Source organism: Ranitomeya variabilis, chromosome 4 (genome assembly GCF_051348905.1).
Source record: "Ranitomeya variabilis isolate aRanVar5 chromosome 4, aRanVar5.hap1, whole genome shotgun sequence".
Taxonomy (NCBI): domain Eukaryota; kingdom Metazoa; phylum Chordata; class Amphibia; order Anura; family Dendrobatidae; genus Ranitomeya; species Ranitomeya variabilis.
In genome coordinates this window covers 409,645,746-409,665,275 of record NC_135235.1, presented here as the reverse complement: position 1 = coordinate 409,665,275, position 19,530 = coordinate 409,645,746, and the positions used below count along the sequence as shown (strand labels likewise).

General features: G+C 46.6%; 2 protein-coding genes across 4 annotated transcripts in view; one reads left to right on the top strand and one right to left on the bottom strand.

The window, feature by feature from the left end:
• The window catches only part of LOC143764990 (calcium-binding protein 2-like), a 145,364-nt gene that overhangs the window by 78,807 nt on the left and 47,027 nt on the right, over positions 1 to 19,530 (top strand). The window lies entirely within an intron of this gene.
• Positions 10,622 to 14,350, bottom strand: LOC143767005 (uncharacterized). Its single transcript, XM_077255023.1, has 5 exons — positions 14,306 to 14,350; positions 14,150 to 14,224; positions 12,908 to 13,097; positions 12,592 to 12,754; positions 10,622 to 11,857 (listed from the first exon to the last, which is right to left on the bottom strand). Exons 1-5 carry the CDS (start codon positions 14,348 to 14,350, stop codon positions 10,792 to 10,794), a joined length of 1,539 nt encoding a protein of 512 aa, XP_077111138.1. The 3' UTR covers positions 10,622 to 10,791.

Below are 19,530 nucleotides of genomic sequence, written 5' to 3'. Positions count from 1 at the left end.
GTTAGAAAGGTTAAAAGTTTATCAGGCATTTCAAATTTTTCCAACACCATTTTTTTAGGGACCACATCCATTTTGAAGAAACTTTGAGTTGCCTATCTGACAGTTAATACCCATAAATGACACCATTTAAAAAACTGCACCTCTGAAAGTGCTCAAAAATACATTCAAGTTTATTAACCCTATTGGTGCTTCACAGTAATTAAAGCAATGTGGAAGGAAAAATGAAAATATTACATTTTGCCACAAAAATGTTGCTTTATATTTTTTATTTTCACAAGGGAAGGAGGATAAAATGGACACCAAAATGTGTTATGGAATTTCTCCTGAGTACATTGATACCCCAGTTAAGGTGAAAAACTACTGTTTGGGCACACAGCAGGGCTCATAAGGGAAAGAGCACCAATTGACTTTTGAAGAGTATAATTGGCTGGAACAGACAGACATGTAACGTTTGCAGAGCCCCCTGATGTGTCTAAACAGTTAAAACCCCAACAAACAAATGACCCCATTGTGGAAACTAAACGCATCAAGGAATTTGTCTAGAGGTGTGGTTAGCATCTTGTTCCCACAGGTGCTTCACAGAATATGATAACATTTAGCCATGAAAAAATGTTGCTTTAGCCCCACATTTTTCATTTTCACAAGGATAACAGACAATGGACAGTACAATTTGTTGAACAATTTCTCCTAAGTACACCGATACCCCATATGTAGTGGAAAACTACTGTTTGGGCGCACAAAAGGGCTTGGAAGCTTAAATAGTGGAAACCTCCAACAAGTGACCCCATTTTGAGAAACTACACCCCTCAAGGAATTTATTGAGAGGTTTGGGGAGCACCTTAAACCCACAGGTGCATCACAAAATGTTATAATGTTGAGCTGTGTAAATAAAAATAGACATTTTTTCCACAAAATGTTGCTTTAGCTCCAAATTTTTCATTTTTACAAAGGGAAATATGAGAAAATGAATGGTACACTTTGTCGCACAATTTCTTCTGTGTACGCCGATACCCCATATGAGGTCAAAAACTACTTTTGAAGCACAGTACAAGGCTCAGAAGGGAAGGAGCACCATATTATACTGCAGATTTTGCTGTTATGGTGTGTGGGTGCCATGTCACATTGGCAGAGCCCCTGTGGTGCCAGAACAGCAGAACCCTCCCAAAAGTGACCTCATTTTGAAAACTACACTCATAAATGAATTTATCCTAGCGTGCAGTGATGATATTGACACCACAGGTGTGTCACAGAACCTTATACCGTAGGGTGCTGAAGAAAAAATAATTCTATTATCTCCACATAAATTTTGCTTTAGCTTCAAATTTTACATTTTTACACTAGGAAATCGGTAAAAATTATACCAAAATTTGACACGCAATTTCTGCTGAAATACCCCATATATGGCTGTACAGTACTGCTTAGCCATACTGCAAGACTCGGGAGGAACAGAGCGCTATTTTCCATCTGGAGCGCAGATTTTCCTAGAATAGTTTGTGGATTCCATATTAAGAGTCCCTAAGAGCCAGAACAGTAGAATCACCTCTAAAGGCCCCTCATTTTGGAAATTACACACTTCTGGGAATCTAACTACAGGTGTAGTGATAATTTAACTCCATGGCTGTTTTTCAGCAATGTTGCTGAGTGAAAATTGCAAATTTGCCATTGTAGTGCACGTACATTGGGCCCAGGGGTGGATTAAAGGTACCTTCACACATAACGATATCATTAACGATATCGTTGCAACATCACGCTTTTTGTGACGTAGCAACGATCCCGCTAACGATCTCGTTATAGTGTGACAGCGACCAACGATCAGGCCCCTGCTGGGAGATCGTTGGTCGTAGGTAATGATCAGGACCTTTATTTGGTCGCTGATCACCCGCTGTCATCGCTGGATCGGCGTGTGTGACGCCGATCCAGCGATGTGTTCACTTGTAAGCAGGGTAAATATCGGGTTACTAAGCGCGGCCCTGCACTTAGTAACCCGATGTTTACCCTGGTTACCCGGGTGCTGCAGGGGGACTTCGGCATCGTTGAAGACAGTTTCAACGATGCCGAAGTCGTTCCCCTGATCGTTGGTCGCTGGAGAGAGCTGTCTGTGTGACAGCTCCCCAGCGACCACACAACGACTTACCAACGATCACGGCCAGGTCGTATCGCTGGTCGTGATCGTTGGTAAGTCGTTTAGTGTAACGGTACCCTTAGGGTAGCCAGGGCCCCGAGCTGTTCAGACACTGAGGGCCCCCCCGGTCATGCGACAGGGTCATGCGACGGGGTCATGTTACAAAGATTTTGTAAGCCGCCACCATAACACGGTAGACACTTTTGGCCGGGCCCTACTCTACTGTTACCTATTAAATATTTGTTAAAATATGCAATACAATTTAGGTATGCAGCGCCCCCACCGCCGCAGGGCCGAGGGGTACCCGGTACCGGGCCTCTGAGTCTCTGCTCTGGGGTTGTCACGGTGGCTAGGCCCGGTCCGTGACCCTGCTGAGGGGCGCCCAATAATATGTGTGGATGGTGACGGTGTTGTTGTGGTGCGGTGCAGTAAATAACGAGGACACCAGGTTGCAGTCTCTTTACCTCTTTACTGAAGATCTCTGGGTCCTCAGTCCGCAATACAGTTAACCAGGCTGCGCAAGTCCGGCCGGTCCAATGGCACCTCCAGAGTTCTCTTTGCAGGTGGAAATCTGTGCCTTGCTGCTAGCGCTATGTGTTGTGGTCCTCCCCTGCTGTGCTTACGGAAAGTCCCCACAACTGCTGTGTCTGTTTCTCGTGTTCCCTCACAACTCGATTAGATGATGTTCTGCTAATCCGTCCCTCCCGGTGTTATGGTTGGGACGCACCCGTATGACGGGTAGGCTCGGAGCTCTTCCGGGACCCTAGAGTCGCCCCTCTCCACAGGTTGCCCCCTATGTCTTCTTAGGTGATTTAGGTGAGACAGCCCGCCTGTGACTGACTGTCCTGCCGTTGGTTTGAAGTATTGCTTGGAGCTAGATATATATAAATACTTCCTCGGCGTTCCGGCTGTGCGCCTCAGTAGGATGTTGCCTCGGTCTTACAGCACGACTCCTACTGGTATTCTCCTTCTTGCTTTGATCCCGTTTCTCACTCAGCACAATATATCTCGCTTCTGATCCTCTCTTAGGGCACCGCCGCAATGCTGAGCAGGCACGGTCCCGTGACGTTCTCTCTCATTGCCAGGCCTCTGTCAGGGTCCCAAACCTGACAGGGACCCTACCGAATCTTCCCCCACAGCACCCTCTGCCACAAGGTGTTGCCTGGTTCCAACCCAGTCAGCTTTCTGAACTAACTTCCTGCCTGACCCCCAGTTTACCCACACGGTGAGGAGTGGCCTAATAAATAGCACCCTTAGCTCCCCCTGGAGGCCCGACTGTGAAATGTATTGGTGTATGTGATACCTGGTCAGATGAACTCCTTCAGTGCCATCAGACGTACCATAGCTCCCCTTAGCGGCAGAGCTTCAGTACTGCAACGACCAGGACTCTGGGGCGCTGCAGGTATATTATGATTTATTTTTCAATTTTTAAAATGACCAATATCACATACAAGGAACAAATACCACCGCACCATGACCAGACCAGATATTACATTCACAGTGATCGAATAATATCACATACAAGGAACAAATACCGCTACACCATGTCAAGACCACATATTACCACCACTTGGTGACCAAATAGCACATACAAGGGACAAATACCGTAACACCATTTCCAGACCACATATTACCACCACATAGTGACTGAATACTACAATACTGATCAGTAATAAAAAAAAACCCACAATACTATCACCATAAGTGCCAGTATTCACAGGAGATCTGTACTTAGTATGCAGTGTCTGTGTAGAGGTTATACAGCGATCACTGGTGACATTATACACAGGACCTCTGTATATAGTATACAGTGTATAGTGTCAGTGTATAGGTAACACTGACTCACCAGTGACGTCTCTAGGTGAAGTCCTTCATCTTTCATCCAGCACAGACCGCCATCATTTCTTCCAGCCAGGACTCGTTTCTGCAGGAAATAACACAGTTATCTCGAGCTTGCAGAACACATTACTTAATTTTTCACAACTTCTACATTACACCACATGAAGAAAAAAAGGCGATATAGTGCCACTCTGCACAGTAACAGGACCCCCCCCCCATTTAAAACAGTATACTCAAGAAATAAAATAAATACATCACTGCAGTAATAATATCCCTTAATAAGCCCCTATGGTAATAATATTCCCCATCCTGGCCCCATTCATCTCATTCCTGGCTCCAGCCATATGTTCTCGCATCCTGCCCTCATGAGTATCCATTCTACCCCATATGATCTCTCCATCCTGCCCCATCTGTCTCCATCGTATCCATCCTGCCCGATGATCCAATCTTGCCCCCATGTCTTTCATTCTGCCCCGTGTCTCCAACCATGCCCCGTATCTACATTCTGCCCATGCCTCCAGTCCTGCCCCCACTGTGCCCAGCAATCTGCCTCAGTGTGTCCAGCATATTACCCCCAGTGTGTCCAGCAATCTGCCCCAGTATGTCCAGCATATTGCCCCAGTGTGTCCAGCAATCTGCCCCCAGTGTGTCCAGCATATTACCCCCAGTGTGTCCAGCAATCTGCCCTAGTGTGTCCAGCATATTACCCCCAGTGTGTCCAGCAATCTGCCCCAGTGTGTCCAGCATATTACCCCCAGTGTGTCCAGCAATCTGCCCCAGTGTGTCCAGCATATTACCCCCAGTGTGTCCAGCAATCTGCCCCAGTATGTCCAGCATATTGCCCCAGTGTGTCCAGCAATCTGCCCCATTGTGTCCAGCATATTACCCCCAGTGTGTCCAGCAATCTGCCCCAGTATGTCCAGCATATTGCCCCAGTGTGTCCTGCAATCTGCCCCAGTGTCTGACTCCAGCATATTGCCCCCAGTGTGTCCAGCAATCTGCCCCAGTGTGTCCAGCATCCTGCCCCCAGACAGTGTGTCCAGCAATCTGCCCCAGTATGTCCAGCATATTGCCCCAGTGTGTCCAGCAATCTGCCCCAGTGTGTCCAGCATCCTGCCCCCAGACAGTGTGTCCAGCAATCTGCCCAAGTATGTCCAGCATATTGCCCCAGTGTGTCCAGCAATCTGCCCCAGTGTGTCCAGCATTGCCCCCAGACAGAGTGTCCAGCAATCTGCCCCAGTGTGTCCAGCATATTACCCCCAGTGTGTCCAGCAATCTGCCCCAGCATGTCCAGCATATTGCCCCAGTGTGTCCAGCAATCTGCCCGAGTGTGTCCAGCATTGCCCCAGACAGTGTGTCCAGCAATCTGCCCCAGTGTGTCCAGCATTGCCCCCAGTGTGTCCAGCAATCTGCCCCAGTGTGTCCAGCATTGCCCCCAGACAGTGTGTCCAGCAATCTGCCCCAGTGTGTCCAGCATTGCCCCAGACAGTGTGTCCAGCAATCTGCCCCAGTGTGTCCAGCATTGCCCCCAGTGTGTCCAGCAATCTGCCCCAGTGTGTCCAGCATTGCCCCCAGTGTGTCCAGCAATCTGCCCCAGTGTATCCTGCATTACCCCCAGTGTGTCCGACTCCAGCAATCTGTCCCAGTGTCTCCAGCAATCTGCCCCAGTGTCTCCAGCATTGCCCCCAGTGTGTCCAGAATTCTGGCCCATCCGGGCCCCCCAGATTGCCGTTAGCAAAAAAAAAAAAAAAAACGAGTTCTCCTCACCTGACCTGTGTGCTCCATCGGCGAGCTCCCTCCAGCAGCGTGCACTCACAGGCGACTGACAATGACGTCAGATGCCGGCGACGTGTGCGCTGCGCCTGCTGCCGACTTCAGCTGCCAGCCTCTAATTGGCTGGCGGCTGTTGTTAACTATTGACGTGTGGGCGCGCGCCCGCATGTCAATAGGTGAAACTGCTGCAGCGCCGGTAGGGGCCCGGTGAGCAGATGAGACGGGGCCCCATGCGGGCCCCCTCTCTGCCCACCGGGCCCATACGCCAGTCAGGGCAGTAATGCCCTGACTGGCGGTGGGCAATCTGAGCGGTAGCCGAGGGCCCCCCCACACCACTGGGCCCTGGGCTACCGCCCAGATTGACCCTATTATAATCCGCCCCTGATTGTGCCAAACTCTTGCTTCTGGAGATGTGCACCCCGTGAATTAGGCAGGCTCTCATCACTGCAGTACTGACAAACATTGATACTAAATGTTGCCTAGGCACACTGAGGAGTCAGAGGGGAGGGGACATTTGGATTTAGGAGTACAGAATTTACTGCATTTCTTTTGGGAGGGGGAGGATCCTGTTGTGAATTAGACTTTTTTGGCTCCCTCTTGTGGTCACTAGTGATATGACTCTGGGATTGTCTTTCCTCAGTTTGGCACCCACCTGAGTCGTTAGTCCAGGGGTGTTGCTATATGAACTTCCTGAATTCTCAGTCTGGTGCCTGGCATCGTTGTAATCAGTCCTTTCTGTTTGCTCCTGTCTGCTGGTCCTGGTTCTTGCAAAATTAAGCTAAGTCCTGCTTCCTTGTTTTTTGGTTATTTGTATTGCTCTTATTTTTTGTCCAGCTTGTACTAAATGTGATTCCTGATTTTGCTGGAAGCTCTAGGGGGCTGGTATTCTCCCCCCGGGCCGTTAGACGGTTCGGGGGTTCTTGAATATCCAGCATGGAAATTTTGATAGGGTTTTTGCTGACCGTATAAGTCCTCTTTCTATATTCTGCTATTAGTCAGTGGGCCTCTCTTTGCTAAATACCTAGTTCATTCTTACGTTTGTCTTTTCTTCTTACCTCACCGTTATTATTTGTTGGGGGCTTGTATCCAACTTTTGGGGTCATTTCTCTGGAGGCAAGAAAGGTCTATCTTTTCCCTTCTAGGGTTAGTTAGTTCTCCGGCTGGCGCGAGACGTCTAGAACCAACGTAGGCACGTTCCCCGGCTGCTGCTATTTGTGGTGCGAGGATTAGATATACGGTCAGCCCAGTTACCACTGCCCTATGAGCTGGTTTTTTGTGTTTGCAGACTTGGTATTTATTTCTGAGACCCTCTGCCATTGGGGTCATAACAGTATGCCAGGCCAAAGTTGAATGTTTAATGCATTGCAGAAGTGGGATAATAAGAAAGGAAATTCTGAGGGTTTTTTTTTTTTTTCCTCTCTTTCTTCCTCCCCTTTACCTCTGAGTGGCTTGAGTTTGCTGCAGACATGAATGTCCAGACCTTGATTACAAGTGTGGACCAGCTTGCTGCTCGTGTGCAGGGCATACAAGATTTTGTTACCAGTAGTCCTATGTCTGAACCTAAAATACCTATTCCTGAACTGTTCTCTGGAGACCGATTTAAGTTTAGGAATTTCAGGAATAATTGTAAATTGTTTCTATCTCTGAGACCCCGTTCATCTGGAGACTCAGCTCAGCAAGTAAAAATTGTTATCTCTTTCTTACGGGGCGACCCTCAGGATTGGGCCTTCTCGCTAGCGCCAGGAGATCCGGCATTGGCAAATATTGATGCGTTTTTTCTGGCGCTCGGATTGCTTTACGAGGAACCCAATCTTGAAATTCAGGCAGAAAAAGCCTTGCTGGCTATTTCTCAGGGCCAGGATGAAGCTGAAGTGTATTGCCAAAAATTTCGGAAATGGTCCGTGCTTACTCAGTGGAATGAGTGTGCTCTGGCCGCAAATTTCAGAAATGGCCTTTCTGAAGCCATTAAGAATGTGATGGTGGGTTTCTCCATTCCTACAAGTCTGAATGATTCCATGGCGCTGGCTATTCAAATTGACCGGCGTTTGCGGGAGCGCAAAGCCGCTAATCCTCTTGTGGTGTTGTCTGAACAAACACCTGATTTAATGCAATGTTGTAGAATTCAGACTAGAAATGAACGGAAAAATCATAGACGTCAGAATGGGTTGTGTTTTTACTGTGGTGATTCTACACATGTTATATCAGCATGCTCTAAACGCCTAACAAGGGTTGTTAGTCCTGTCGCCATTGGTAATTTGCAACCTAAATTTATTTTGTCTGTGACTTTAATTTGCTCATTGTCTTCCTACCCTGTTATGGCGTTTGTGGATTCAGGTGCTGCCCTGAGTCTTATGGATCTGTCATTTGCCAAGCGCTGTGGTTTTGTTCTTGAGCCGTTGGTAAATCCTATCCCTCTTAGAGGTATTGATGCTACGCCATTGGCGGAAAATAAACCGCAGTTTTGGACACAGGTAACCATGTGCATGACTCCTGAACATCGGGAGGTGATTCGTTTTCTTGTTCTGCATAAAATGCATGATTTGGTCGTTTTGGGTCTGCCATGGTTACAGACCCATAATCCAGTCTTGGATTGGAAGGCAATGTCTGTGTCAAGTTGGGGCTGTCAGGGAATTCATGGTGATTCCCCGCCGGTGTCTATTGCTTCCTCTACTCCTTCGGAAGTTCCTGAGTATTTGTCTGATTTTCAGGATGTATTCAGCGAGTCCAGGTCCAGTGCTCTGCCTCCTCATAGGGACTGTGACTGCGCTATAGATTTGATTCCAGGTAGTAAATTTCCTAAGGGAAGATTATTTAATCTGTCTGTACCTGAGCATACCGCAATGCGTTCGTATATCAAGGAATCTCTGGAGAAGGGGCATATCCGTCCATCCTCTTCCCCTCTTGGTGCGGGATTCTTTTTTGTGGCCAAGAAGGACGGGTCTTTGAGACCTTGTATTGACTATCGGCTTCTGAATAAAATCACTGTTAAATTTCAGTATCCTTTGCCTCTGTTGTCGGACTTGTTTGCCCGGATTAAAGGTGCCAAGTGGTTCACCAAGATAGATCTTCGTGGTGCGTACAACCTTGTGCGCATTAAGCAAGGAGATGAATGGAAAACTGCATTTAATACGCCCGAAGGTCATTTTGAGTACTTGGTGATGCCTTTTGGGCTCTCTAATGCTCCTTCAGTGTTTCATTCCTTTATGCATGATATTTTTCGGAAGTATCTGGATAAATTTATGATTGTTTATCTGGATGATATTCTGTTTTTTTCTGATGATTGGGACTCGCATGTAGAGCAGGTCAGGATGGTGTTTCAGGTCTTGCGTGAGAATGCTTTGTTTGTTAAGGGCTCAAAATGTCTCTTTGGAGTACAGAAGGTTCCCTTTTTGGGTTTTATTTTTTCCCCTTCTGCGGTGGAGATGGACCCAGTCAAGGTCCGAGCTATTCATGATTGGACTCAACCCACGTCAGTTAAGAGTCTTCAGAAGTTCTTGGGTTTTGCTAACTTCTACCGTCGTTTTATCGCTAATTTTTCTAGCGTTGTTAGGCTACGTTCACATTTGCGTTGTGCGCCGCAGCGTCGGCGCCGCAACGCACAACGCAAACAAAAACGCAGCAAAACGCATGCACAACGCTGCGTTTTGCACCGCATGCGTTCAACGCATGCGGCGCAAAACGCTGCGTTTTTTTGCAAACGCAGTTGCGTTTTCAACAAAATACGCAGCGTTTTGCGCCGCATGCGTTTTTTGGGCAGTGAGTCATTCTTCATCCCACCCACCAAAAAAAGTGTCTACACAATAGATAAGGACCACCAATGGCTAGAAGAGGGTTGGTGTTTATGTAATTGTGTATATATACCATGGCAGACATGAATTCCTCCCATTTTGCTGGTATTCATGATGGAGCGTCCCATGGACAGTATCGTCATGGATATGGAGATGGAATTTGCCTTGGCTCATGCCTATGCTGTCGCCTGTGCTCATCAAAGAGAAAGAGAAAAACGGAGATGGATTCGTCGCCGATTTTGGATACACCCTATCTTGGAAGTCCGGGAGAGCCGTGGAGCATACCATAGCTTGTTTGGCGAACTGAATGAGAACCTGGAGAAATACTTCGAGTACACCAGGATGTCTCAGGAGAGCTTCCGGTATCTTCTGCGTCGGGTGGAAGGAGCCATTAGCAGGCAGGATACTCAGCTCCGCTTAGTAACCCGATGTTTACCGTGGTTACCAGTGTTAAATGTAAAATTAAAAATACTCATCTTCACGTCCCCCGGCGTCCGCTTCCTTCACTGACTGAGCGACGGCCGTAAAGTGAATGAACAGCACAGCGTTGATGTGACCGCTTTGCTGTGAGGGACGTCACTCAGTCAGTGCAGGGAAGCGGACGCCGGGCGATGCAATTGTGAGTATTTTTTTTTTTTTTTTACTTTAATACTGGTAACCAGGGTAAACATCGGAAGTGCGCCCTGCGCTTCGCAACCCGATGTTTACCATGGTTACCCGGGGACCTCGGCATCGTTGGTCGCTGGAGAGCGGTCACACAGACAGCTCTCCATCAACCAAATAGCGACGCTGCAGTGAAGTACATCGTTGTCTGTTTTGCTGCAGCATTGTTCGTGTGAAGGTAACTATACGGTATGTGTCCACGTTCAGGATTGCATCCAATATTTGCTCAGGTTATTTCATCAGTATTTTTAAGCAAAAACCAGGAAAGGAACAAATAGAGGAAAATTAGAATAGAAACATATGCTCCACTTCTGCATTTATCACCCACTTCTGGTTTTGGATACAAATATTTATTTTAAATACTGACAAAATCCGGATGCAATCCTGAGCGTGGACACATACCCTTTGTGTTTGAAAACAGCTTTAGTGTTTTGAAACACCTCATACAGCAATGAGAGACACCCAAAGAAAAGCTAAAATTAAAAAATCAAAAAATACTGTCTGACATTGCATATATGAGGTGTTTGAAGCACAAACAAACGGCGCACGGAGTGAATTGCCGAGAAGTATACTTGAAAATAAGAACACATATTTTACTCATACAAATTAATTTTTATTGGGGGGTAACAGGAAAAAAAATAGTGAAAAGAAAATTAGGGGGGGATCAACATCCGCTACTATTGGTGAGCGGTATGTTGGGGTTTTGGAACGGGGAGGAGGGCGAAAGAAAGAGGAGGAGGAGGAGGAGGAGGATGAGCCGCCATATTCTAGGAGGCTTGAAGGCAGGTCCAAACCCCCCTCAGGGTATACTGGGGAGCCCGGATCCTCTGTAGGGGAGGGAGGAGGCAACACAAGCCTTCGAGATTTTTTGCTTGCTTGGCCCTGGCTGCTCCTGCTGTGGCTAGAGCCACGACGAGATGATGTCCGTACTGGAGCAGCCAGAACCTCACTTGGTGACTCTGTGTCTCGCCTCTTTTTTTTTTTTTTTTTCCCTCCCCCTGCGTCATCTCCCCCAGAATCACCCCTACGGGAGGATGAGGGCCTGGCAGGAGCAGGAGTGGGCGGCACAGTGGTATGGTGCCTGTGGTGTCGGGTCCTGTGGTGGCGTCCCTCGGCACATGGACCTGTGTGGCGTGGCTGGAGTGGCTCTGCAGCAGTAGTCGGAGTCACGCTAGCCAGCGACGGCACTACGGGCAGTGTCGCTGACTGCGCGACCCGAGACTGCTGCAGAGCCCTCACGTAAGAATTGTGGCAGTCCTGCATCACCGAAATCTGGAGTTCCGGCGTAAGGTTTTCCACCATGCCTTTAGCAATTGTGCTTAAAAAATGTTTTGCCGGATTTGAGAGCTCGGCTTCAATGGTATCAAGGCGACGTTCCATACTGGACATTTTATCGGTCATCGCCTTGAAACCATTTTGAAACACCGTGCTCAAGTGCAAAAATTCGGGCATGGCTGGCCTGTCCGAGGCCCGCTGGCGCTGTCGGGAATTCCCGAACGAAGGTGCGCCAGAGGCCTCGGGCAGGGGAAAACCTGATGTCCCGGCTGCCGGTTCTCCAGATGATGGTGGTGCAAGCCTGCTGTCGCTGTGGGAGGGCTGTGACGGTCCAGATGGCGATTCATGAAGTTCCGCTTCACAGGGGGGAGCTCGCTGGAGGGTGCTGCTGTGTGTCCTGTGAAAAGAAAAGGAAAAAATTAGTCTTCAATTGTAACCTATCACATACGCCAACTCCTGTAAAAAAATTTACATTACATGACACATCAAAACATTACAATCCCCTGTCTCTCAGTCTGTGTGGCCTATAATAAATTGCTGATTGTTATCGCCAGCTGACCATTAGGGCTCACGATAACAATCATGGACATACCGACGGCAGAAAATGACTGTTCCTTCCCGCTTCCAAAGGCAATGCATACCCCTCTCATATTTTTAAAAATTTTTGGGTCAAAAAATAATTTCAAGATGCCGTCTATGTTGCAAAAAAAATATAAAATTTAAGGTCTAGAAAAAAATTTAAAAAAAAAAAACAAACAAAAAAAACCCCTGATTTGGCTGATCTGATCGCAGGAATGGCCATGACGTTAGGATCATGTGATTCAGACGTCATCATTATTCCTGCGATCAGAACTACACTGACTCAGAACGTAACCTGTCATGGACTACAAGGACTCTTGCTTAACCAAAAAAATTATGGCCTATATACCATTCCAGTAGGGAAAAAGTTACGTGGATGGCCAATACACTATGTGCCTGGGAAATGTACTATGTGGATACGTGGCTACAACGTGTACTATGTGGCTGCGATATAGTGGCCTGCAAATATACTATGTGTGTGGATGCACAATGTACGTGGCTGGGCAATGTACTATGTGGCTGTGCAATATGGTATGTGGACAAAATACTTACTGTCGGCGGCCAAGGATTGGTCTTAGGAACTGTAGTGCCCCACGGTATTTATAGGGCACCGACTTGCTCGCCGCAGCACCACTCCGCGATTGCTCCTCCTCTAGACGGAGCCCCTTATTGAAACGGTCCTTAATGGATCGCCATCTGGTCCTCAACTTTTTAACTGTGAATGCAAAGAAAAAAAAAGGTTACATATTTAGCATTTAAAAAGGATAAAACAACCGTGTGCGATGCAAAGTTTAGGCATTGATCGCATCACACACGGTTGTGTTTATCCTGGCAAGATGGGTCATAGCAGCGTATCAGCAATACTAACCAAAGGTGCCTTTGTCCTTCGCTGAGGCACTGTCAAAGCCATCCCACAGCGACTTTGCCACCTCTAACCACAAACGCCTCGACACCACCTGGTCCATGTGCCGAGGGTCACGGCTGTCCCACAACGGGCCACGCTCCTGGATGCAGGATATCATGAGGTCCACATCTATTCCTTGGTTCCGTTGTGAAACCTTGAAAAATTAGAAAACAAAAAGGTTACAAATAGGCAAATATAAACAACCACCAGCACCTGTCATGATTTGTACCTTTGCCCTATCCTTTTACATTTGATGTATGTATATTGATGGTTTCTACACCTGTATTTTTTAATGTTTTTGTGCAGGGAGTTCAACTGTATGTTACCTTCCCCCAAATACTTGCTGCCCTGAAAAGCTATAATGTAATTAAGCTTAGTAAACATCCCTAGTGAAACCAGGATGCTCCTAAGGGTACCGTCACACATTGAAATTTTCATCGCTGCGACGGCACGATTCGTGACGTCGCAGCGTCGCATTATCATCGCTCCAGCGTCGTAGACTGCGGTCACACGTTGCAATCACGGCGCTGGAGCGATGCCGAAGTCCCCGGGTAACCAGGGTAAACATCGGGTAACTAAGCGCAGGGCCGCGCTTAGTAACCCGATGTTTACCCTGGTTACAAGCGTAAACGTAAAAAAACAAACCGTACATACTCACCCGTCAGTGTCCTTCATGTCCCTTGCCGTCTGCTTCCTGCTCTGAGTGCAGCCGTACAGTGAGAGCAGAGCGCAGCACCGCTGCGCTCTGCTCTCACTTTCCGGCCGGCACTCAGAGCAGGAAGCAGACGGCAAGGGACCTGAAGGACACCGACGGGTGAGTATGTACGGTTTGTTTTTTTACGTTTACGCTTGTAACCAGGGTAAACATCGGGTTACTAAGCGCGGCCCTGCGCTTAGTTACCCGATGTTTACCCTGGTTACAAGCGAAGACATCGCTGGATCGCTGTCACACACAACGATCCAGCGATGTCAGCGGGTGATCAAGCGACGAAAGAAAGTTCCAAACGATCTGCTACGACGTACGATTCTCAGCAGGGTGTCTGATCGCAGTAGCGTGTCAGACACAGCGATATCGTAACGATATCGCTAGAACGTCACGAATCGTAACGTCGTAGCGATGGAAATTTCAATGTGTGACGGTACCCTAATGTTCCTTCCAGCAGGATGCTACTCAAAAAAAAAAGATTAAAAAAAAAAAAAACTCACTTGCCGGCCTGACAACACATCTTGGCACCGATCTCCCTGCTCCCGCTGTGTGCCTTCCCCCTCACTTGAAGAAGCCTGTAAAAAAAATGTATAAAAAAATTATTGTCAATGCTACAAATGGCAGCGAATAGTAAGCAACTGGACATAATTACTCACCGCACTCCCCCTCGCCGATTGGCCAGATGCTGATGAACTTGGCATTATTGGAAGTTTGCTCTGCAATGAAAAAATGAGCAAAACATCACATCCAAAGCTAAAATGCCACATACAATGAAACATTAAAACAACCACAATTGACTGTTGACTGATAGGACAATGCAAACGCCATACATTGCAAGAGAAGGCAATAGAAGTAACAATACAAGAATAGACCCAAAAAAAAAGTAAGCAAAAATATACACCTATGTCCAAATTTTAAAAAATAAAAACTTAAAAAATAAGTAGGAAAAAAAAAAGGCACAATGAAATAGCAAACTAATGAACGCCATACTTTACAATTACAACAAGACATGATGATCCTAAACAACACCATCTGGTGACATCCACAGAAATACATCATAAAAAGGCGAAAAATAACATTCTAGATAATAAGCAATAAACATTACGGGACAACCGCTGTTCAAAATACAGCAACCCAAAAGAGAAACCATAGTCAAATAGAAAAGAGAACACAAGAAATTTTTAAAAAAGGGCCCCACCAAAAAATTAAATAAAAAAAAACATTATACTACAGACTTGGCTATGGAAACATTCAAGACAGGAGATATATATGGAAGCCATACGGAAATCGACGTAACCAAAATACAATTGAACATAGAATGGCATATAGCCGCACGGAACAATACAATACAAATGAAACATCATAAATGTAGCCCCCCTACCAGCAAGAAAAGACACTCATGGAAAGAAAAAAAAATGCCAACAGCATAATAAAACACAGCAAGACATGAGCCAAGAAAACGCCATACGGTCACCCCCAACAATAGAAACCAGAAAAAGACATGCACCAGAAATTTTACAATAAAAAATCTTGCAAAAAAAAGGCATTGAACAACCGCATGACACCAGAACAACCAAAAATCAATCCAAAACCAATCCAAAACCAGCAAGGCCGCACACAAGAAACGCCAGCATATAACGCCAAAAGTACATCAGAACCAGAAAAAAAAAATATTATTCAATAACAACCCACAGTGCCATAACCGTACAATATCACAGACCAAACATTGCACAAATTACATCAAAATCAAGAAATAAAACACAGAAAAAAAATTATGCAAAGAGAAATATATACTTACAGGTTTGGAAAGCAGGTTGCTCCTCTCTCTGTCTGCTCAAAATAGCCTTGTGAAAGACAATGGCAAAACCCCCCCCCTTTTTTTTTCTTTATATAGTGCTTTTTTTTAAGTGTCTAGACAAAGTCTAGACAATGTTTTGCATTTCTTATTGGAAAACGCATGCGTCGTACAACGCATCACGACGCAAGTACTTGCGTCGTCTGCGTTGTCAATACAAGTTAATGGGAAAAAAGACGCATCGACGACGCAAACACGACGCAAACACGACGCATGCGTTTTTTAAAAAGTCTGCGCCGCCCAAAAAATGCAACATGTTGCGTTTGCCGCGCCCTGGCAGGTGCGCCCTAACGCCGCATGCGGCGTACAACGCACCAAAACGCATGACAACGCATGTACATGCGGCGTCATGCGGCGCCAATGTTAAAGATAGGGCCGCACGACGCATGCGTTTTGTTGCGGCGACGCCGCTGCGGCGCACAACGCAAATGTGAACGTAGCCTTAAACCTTTGACGGATATGACCAAGAAAGGTTCTGATGTTGCTAACTGGGCTCCTGCAGCCGTGGAAACTTTCCAAGAGTTGAAGCGCCGGTTTACTTCAGCGCCTGTTTTGTGCCAGCCTGATGTCTCACTTCCCTTTCAGGTTGAAGTGGATGCTTCTGAGATTGGGGCAGGGGCCGTTTTGTCGCAGAGAGGCCCTGGTTGCTCTGTAATGAGACCATGTGCTTTTTTCTCTAGGAAGTTTTCGCCTGCTGAGCGGAATTATGATGTTGGCAATCGGGAGTTGCTGGCCATGAAGTGGGCATTTGAGGAGAGGCGTCATTGGCTCGAGGGTGCTAAGCATCGTGTGATGGTCTTGACTGATCACAAAAATCTGATGTATCTCGAGTCTGCTAAACGCCTGAATCCTAGACAGGCCCGTTGGTCATTGTTTTTCTCCCGTTTTGACTTTGTGGTCTCGTATTTACCAGGTTCAAAGAATGTGAAGGCTGATGCTCTTTCAAGGAGCTTTGTGCCTGACTCTCCTGGAGTCGCAGAACCAGTTGGTATTCTTAAAGAGGGAGTAATCTTGTCAGCCATTTCTCCGGATTTGCGACGTGTGTTGCAGAGATTTCAGGCTGGTAGACCTGACTCTTGTCCACCTGACAGACTGTTTGTTCCTCATAAGTGGACCAGCAGAGTCATTTCCGAGGTTCATTCCTCGGTGTTGGCAGGGCATCCGGGAATTTTTGGCACCAGAGATTTGGTGGCTAGGTCCTTTTGGTGGCCTTCCTTGTCACGGGATGTGCGGTCATTTGTGCAGTCCTGTGGGACTTGTGCTCGAGCTAAGCCTTGCTGTTCTCGTGCCAGCAGGTTGCTCTTGCCCTTGCCTGTCCCGAAGAGGCCTTGGACACACATTTCCATGGATTTCATTTCAGATCTTCCGGTGTCTCAGGGCATGTCTGTCATCTGGGTGGTATGTGATCGCTTTTCCAAGATGGTTCATTTGGTATCTTTGCCTAAGCTGCCTTCCTCTTCCGATCTGGTTCCTTTGTTCTTTCAGAATGTGGTTCGTTTACATGGCATTCCTGAGAATATCGTGTCTGACAGAGGATCCCAGTTTGTTTCCAGGTTCTGGCGATCCTTTTGTGCTAAGATGGGCATTGATTTGTCGTTTTCGTCTGCCTTTCATCCTCAGACTAATGGACAAACGGAGCGAACTAATCAGACTCTGGAGGCTTATTTGAGGTGTTTTGTTTCTGCAGATCAGGATGATTGGGTGACCTTCTTGCCGTTGGCTGAGTTTGCCCTTAATAATCGGGCTAGTTCCGCTACTTTGGTTTCGCCATTTTTCTGCAACTCTGGTTTCCATCCTCGTTTTTCCTCGGGACATGTGGAGCCTTCTGACTATCCTGGGGTAGATTCTGTGGTGGATAGGTTGCAGCAGATTTGGAATCATGTGGTGGACAACTTAAAGTTGTCACAGGAGAAGGCTCAGCGTTTTGCCAACCGCCGCCGCGGTGTGGGTCCCCGACTTCGTGTTGGGGATTTGGTATGGCTGTCTTCTCGATTTGTTCCTATGAAGGTCTCCTCTCCTAAATTTAAGCCTCGCTTCATCGGTCCTTACAAGATATTGGAAATCCTTAATCCTGTGTCCTTTCGCTTGGATCTTCCGGTGTCGTTTGCCATTCACAACGTGTTCCATAGGTCTTTGTTGCGGCGGTACGTTGTACCTGTGGTTCCTTCTGTTGAGCCTCCTGCTCCGGTGTTGGTTGAGGGCGAGTTGTAGTACGTGGTGGAGAAGATCTTGGATTCTCGTCTCTCCAGGCGGAGGCTTCAGTATCTGGTCAAGTGGAAGGGCTATGGTCAGGAGGATAATTCCTGGGTGGTTGCCTCTGATGTGCATGCGGCCGATTTAGTTTGTGCCTTTCACGCTGCTCATCCTGATCGCCCTGGTGGTCTTGGTGAGGGTTCGGTGACCCCTCCTTAAAGGGGGGGTACTGTTGTGAATTATACTTTTTTGGCTCCCTCTTGTGGTCACTAGTGATATGACTCTGGGATTGTCTTTCCTCAGTTTGGCACCCACCTGGGTCGTTAGTCCAGGGGTGTTGCTATATGAACTTCCTGAATTCTCAGTCTGGTGCCTGGCATCGTTGTAATCAGTCCTTTCTGTTTGCTCCTGTCTGCTGGTCCTGGTTCTTGCAAAATTAAGCTAAGTCCTGCTTCCTTGTTTTTTGGTTATTTGTATTGCTCTTATTTTTTGTCCAGCTTGTACTAAATGTGATTCCTGATTTTGCTGGAAGCTCTAGGGGGCTGGTATTCTCCCCCCGGGCCGTTAGACGGTTTGGGGGTTCTTGAATATCCAGCGTGGAAATTTTGATAGGGTTTTTGCTGACCGTATAAGTCCTCTTACTATATTCTGCTATTAGTCAGTGGGCCTCTCTTTGCTAAATACCCAGTTCATTCTTACGTTTGTCTTTTCTTCTTACCTCACCGTTATTATTTGTTGGGGGCTTGTATCCAACTTTTGGGGTCTTTTCTCTGGAGGCAAGAAAGGTCTATCTTTTCCCTTCTAGGGTTAGTTAGTTCTCCGGCTGGCGCGAGACGTCTAGAACCAACGTAGGCACGTTCCCCGGCTGCTGCTATTTGTGGTGCTAGGATTAGATATACGGTCAGCCCAGTTACCACTGCCCTATGAGCTGGTTTTTTGTGTTTGCAGACTTGGTATTTATTTCTGAGACCCTCTGCCATTGGGGTCATAACAGGATCCATTTCACTTTTCCAGAGTCTTTGTGCTATCAGTAACGTGGAAGCCCCCTATATTTAGGTTGACAGATGAAGAACCTGAGAGGGGACTTGCTTTTTTTGTGATTTGAGTTGAAGTTTTTATTTTGAACATTGTACTTAACATTTTGGATCACATTTATCCTGTGTGCTGCACTGAGCACTTACTTCAGGGTTTCCATCTAAATTTCTGAATAACGTGATTCAGATGAAAGCCCCGACGGATCCAATCACTATAATGAGGCAGCAGCGTTAGTCTGGACTTCATCTGGCCTCAGTTAAGCGGTGTCCTTCTTTTCAGAGGTGCAAAAAACTGTGACTGAGAGTGTTCACATTTCCACCATCTGCCTCATTACTGGGAATCTTCCGCTGGCGGTTCCATCTGAAACAAGTATGGCAGAGATTTACACAGATACCCCAGTGTAAGTGCTCAGCATAGAGAGCAGGATATATGTGAGCTGAGCCTTACTGCGATCTTTGGGAGGCAGAATGAACAAATCAACAGGAGGTCAAGAATCAGTTTTATTTACGTTTTAAGTCGTTCCTCGTGCGGTATAAGTGATTAGACAACTTTTTTCTTCGGGTTGGTGCGATTACAGCAATACCATATTTTTGTCATGCTTTAAATTTTTTCTGCTTTTACACAATAAAAACTATTTTATCAGAAATAATTGTTTTTGCATAGCTATATTCCTAAAGCTATAGCTTTGTTATTTATCTGATGATGGAGCTCTTTGGCAGCTGTTTATTTTTTGCGGGACAAGATAATATTTTCAGCTGTACCATTTTTATTTACATTTCATTTTTTTTATTGCGTTTT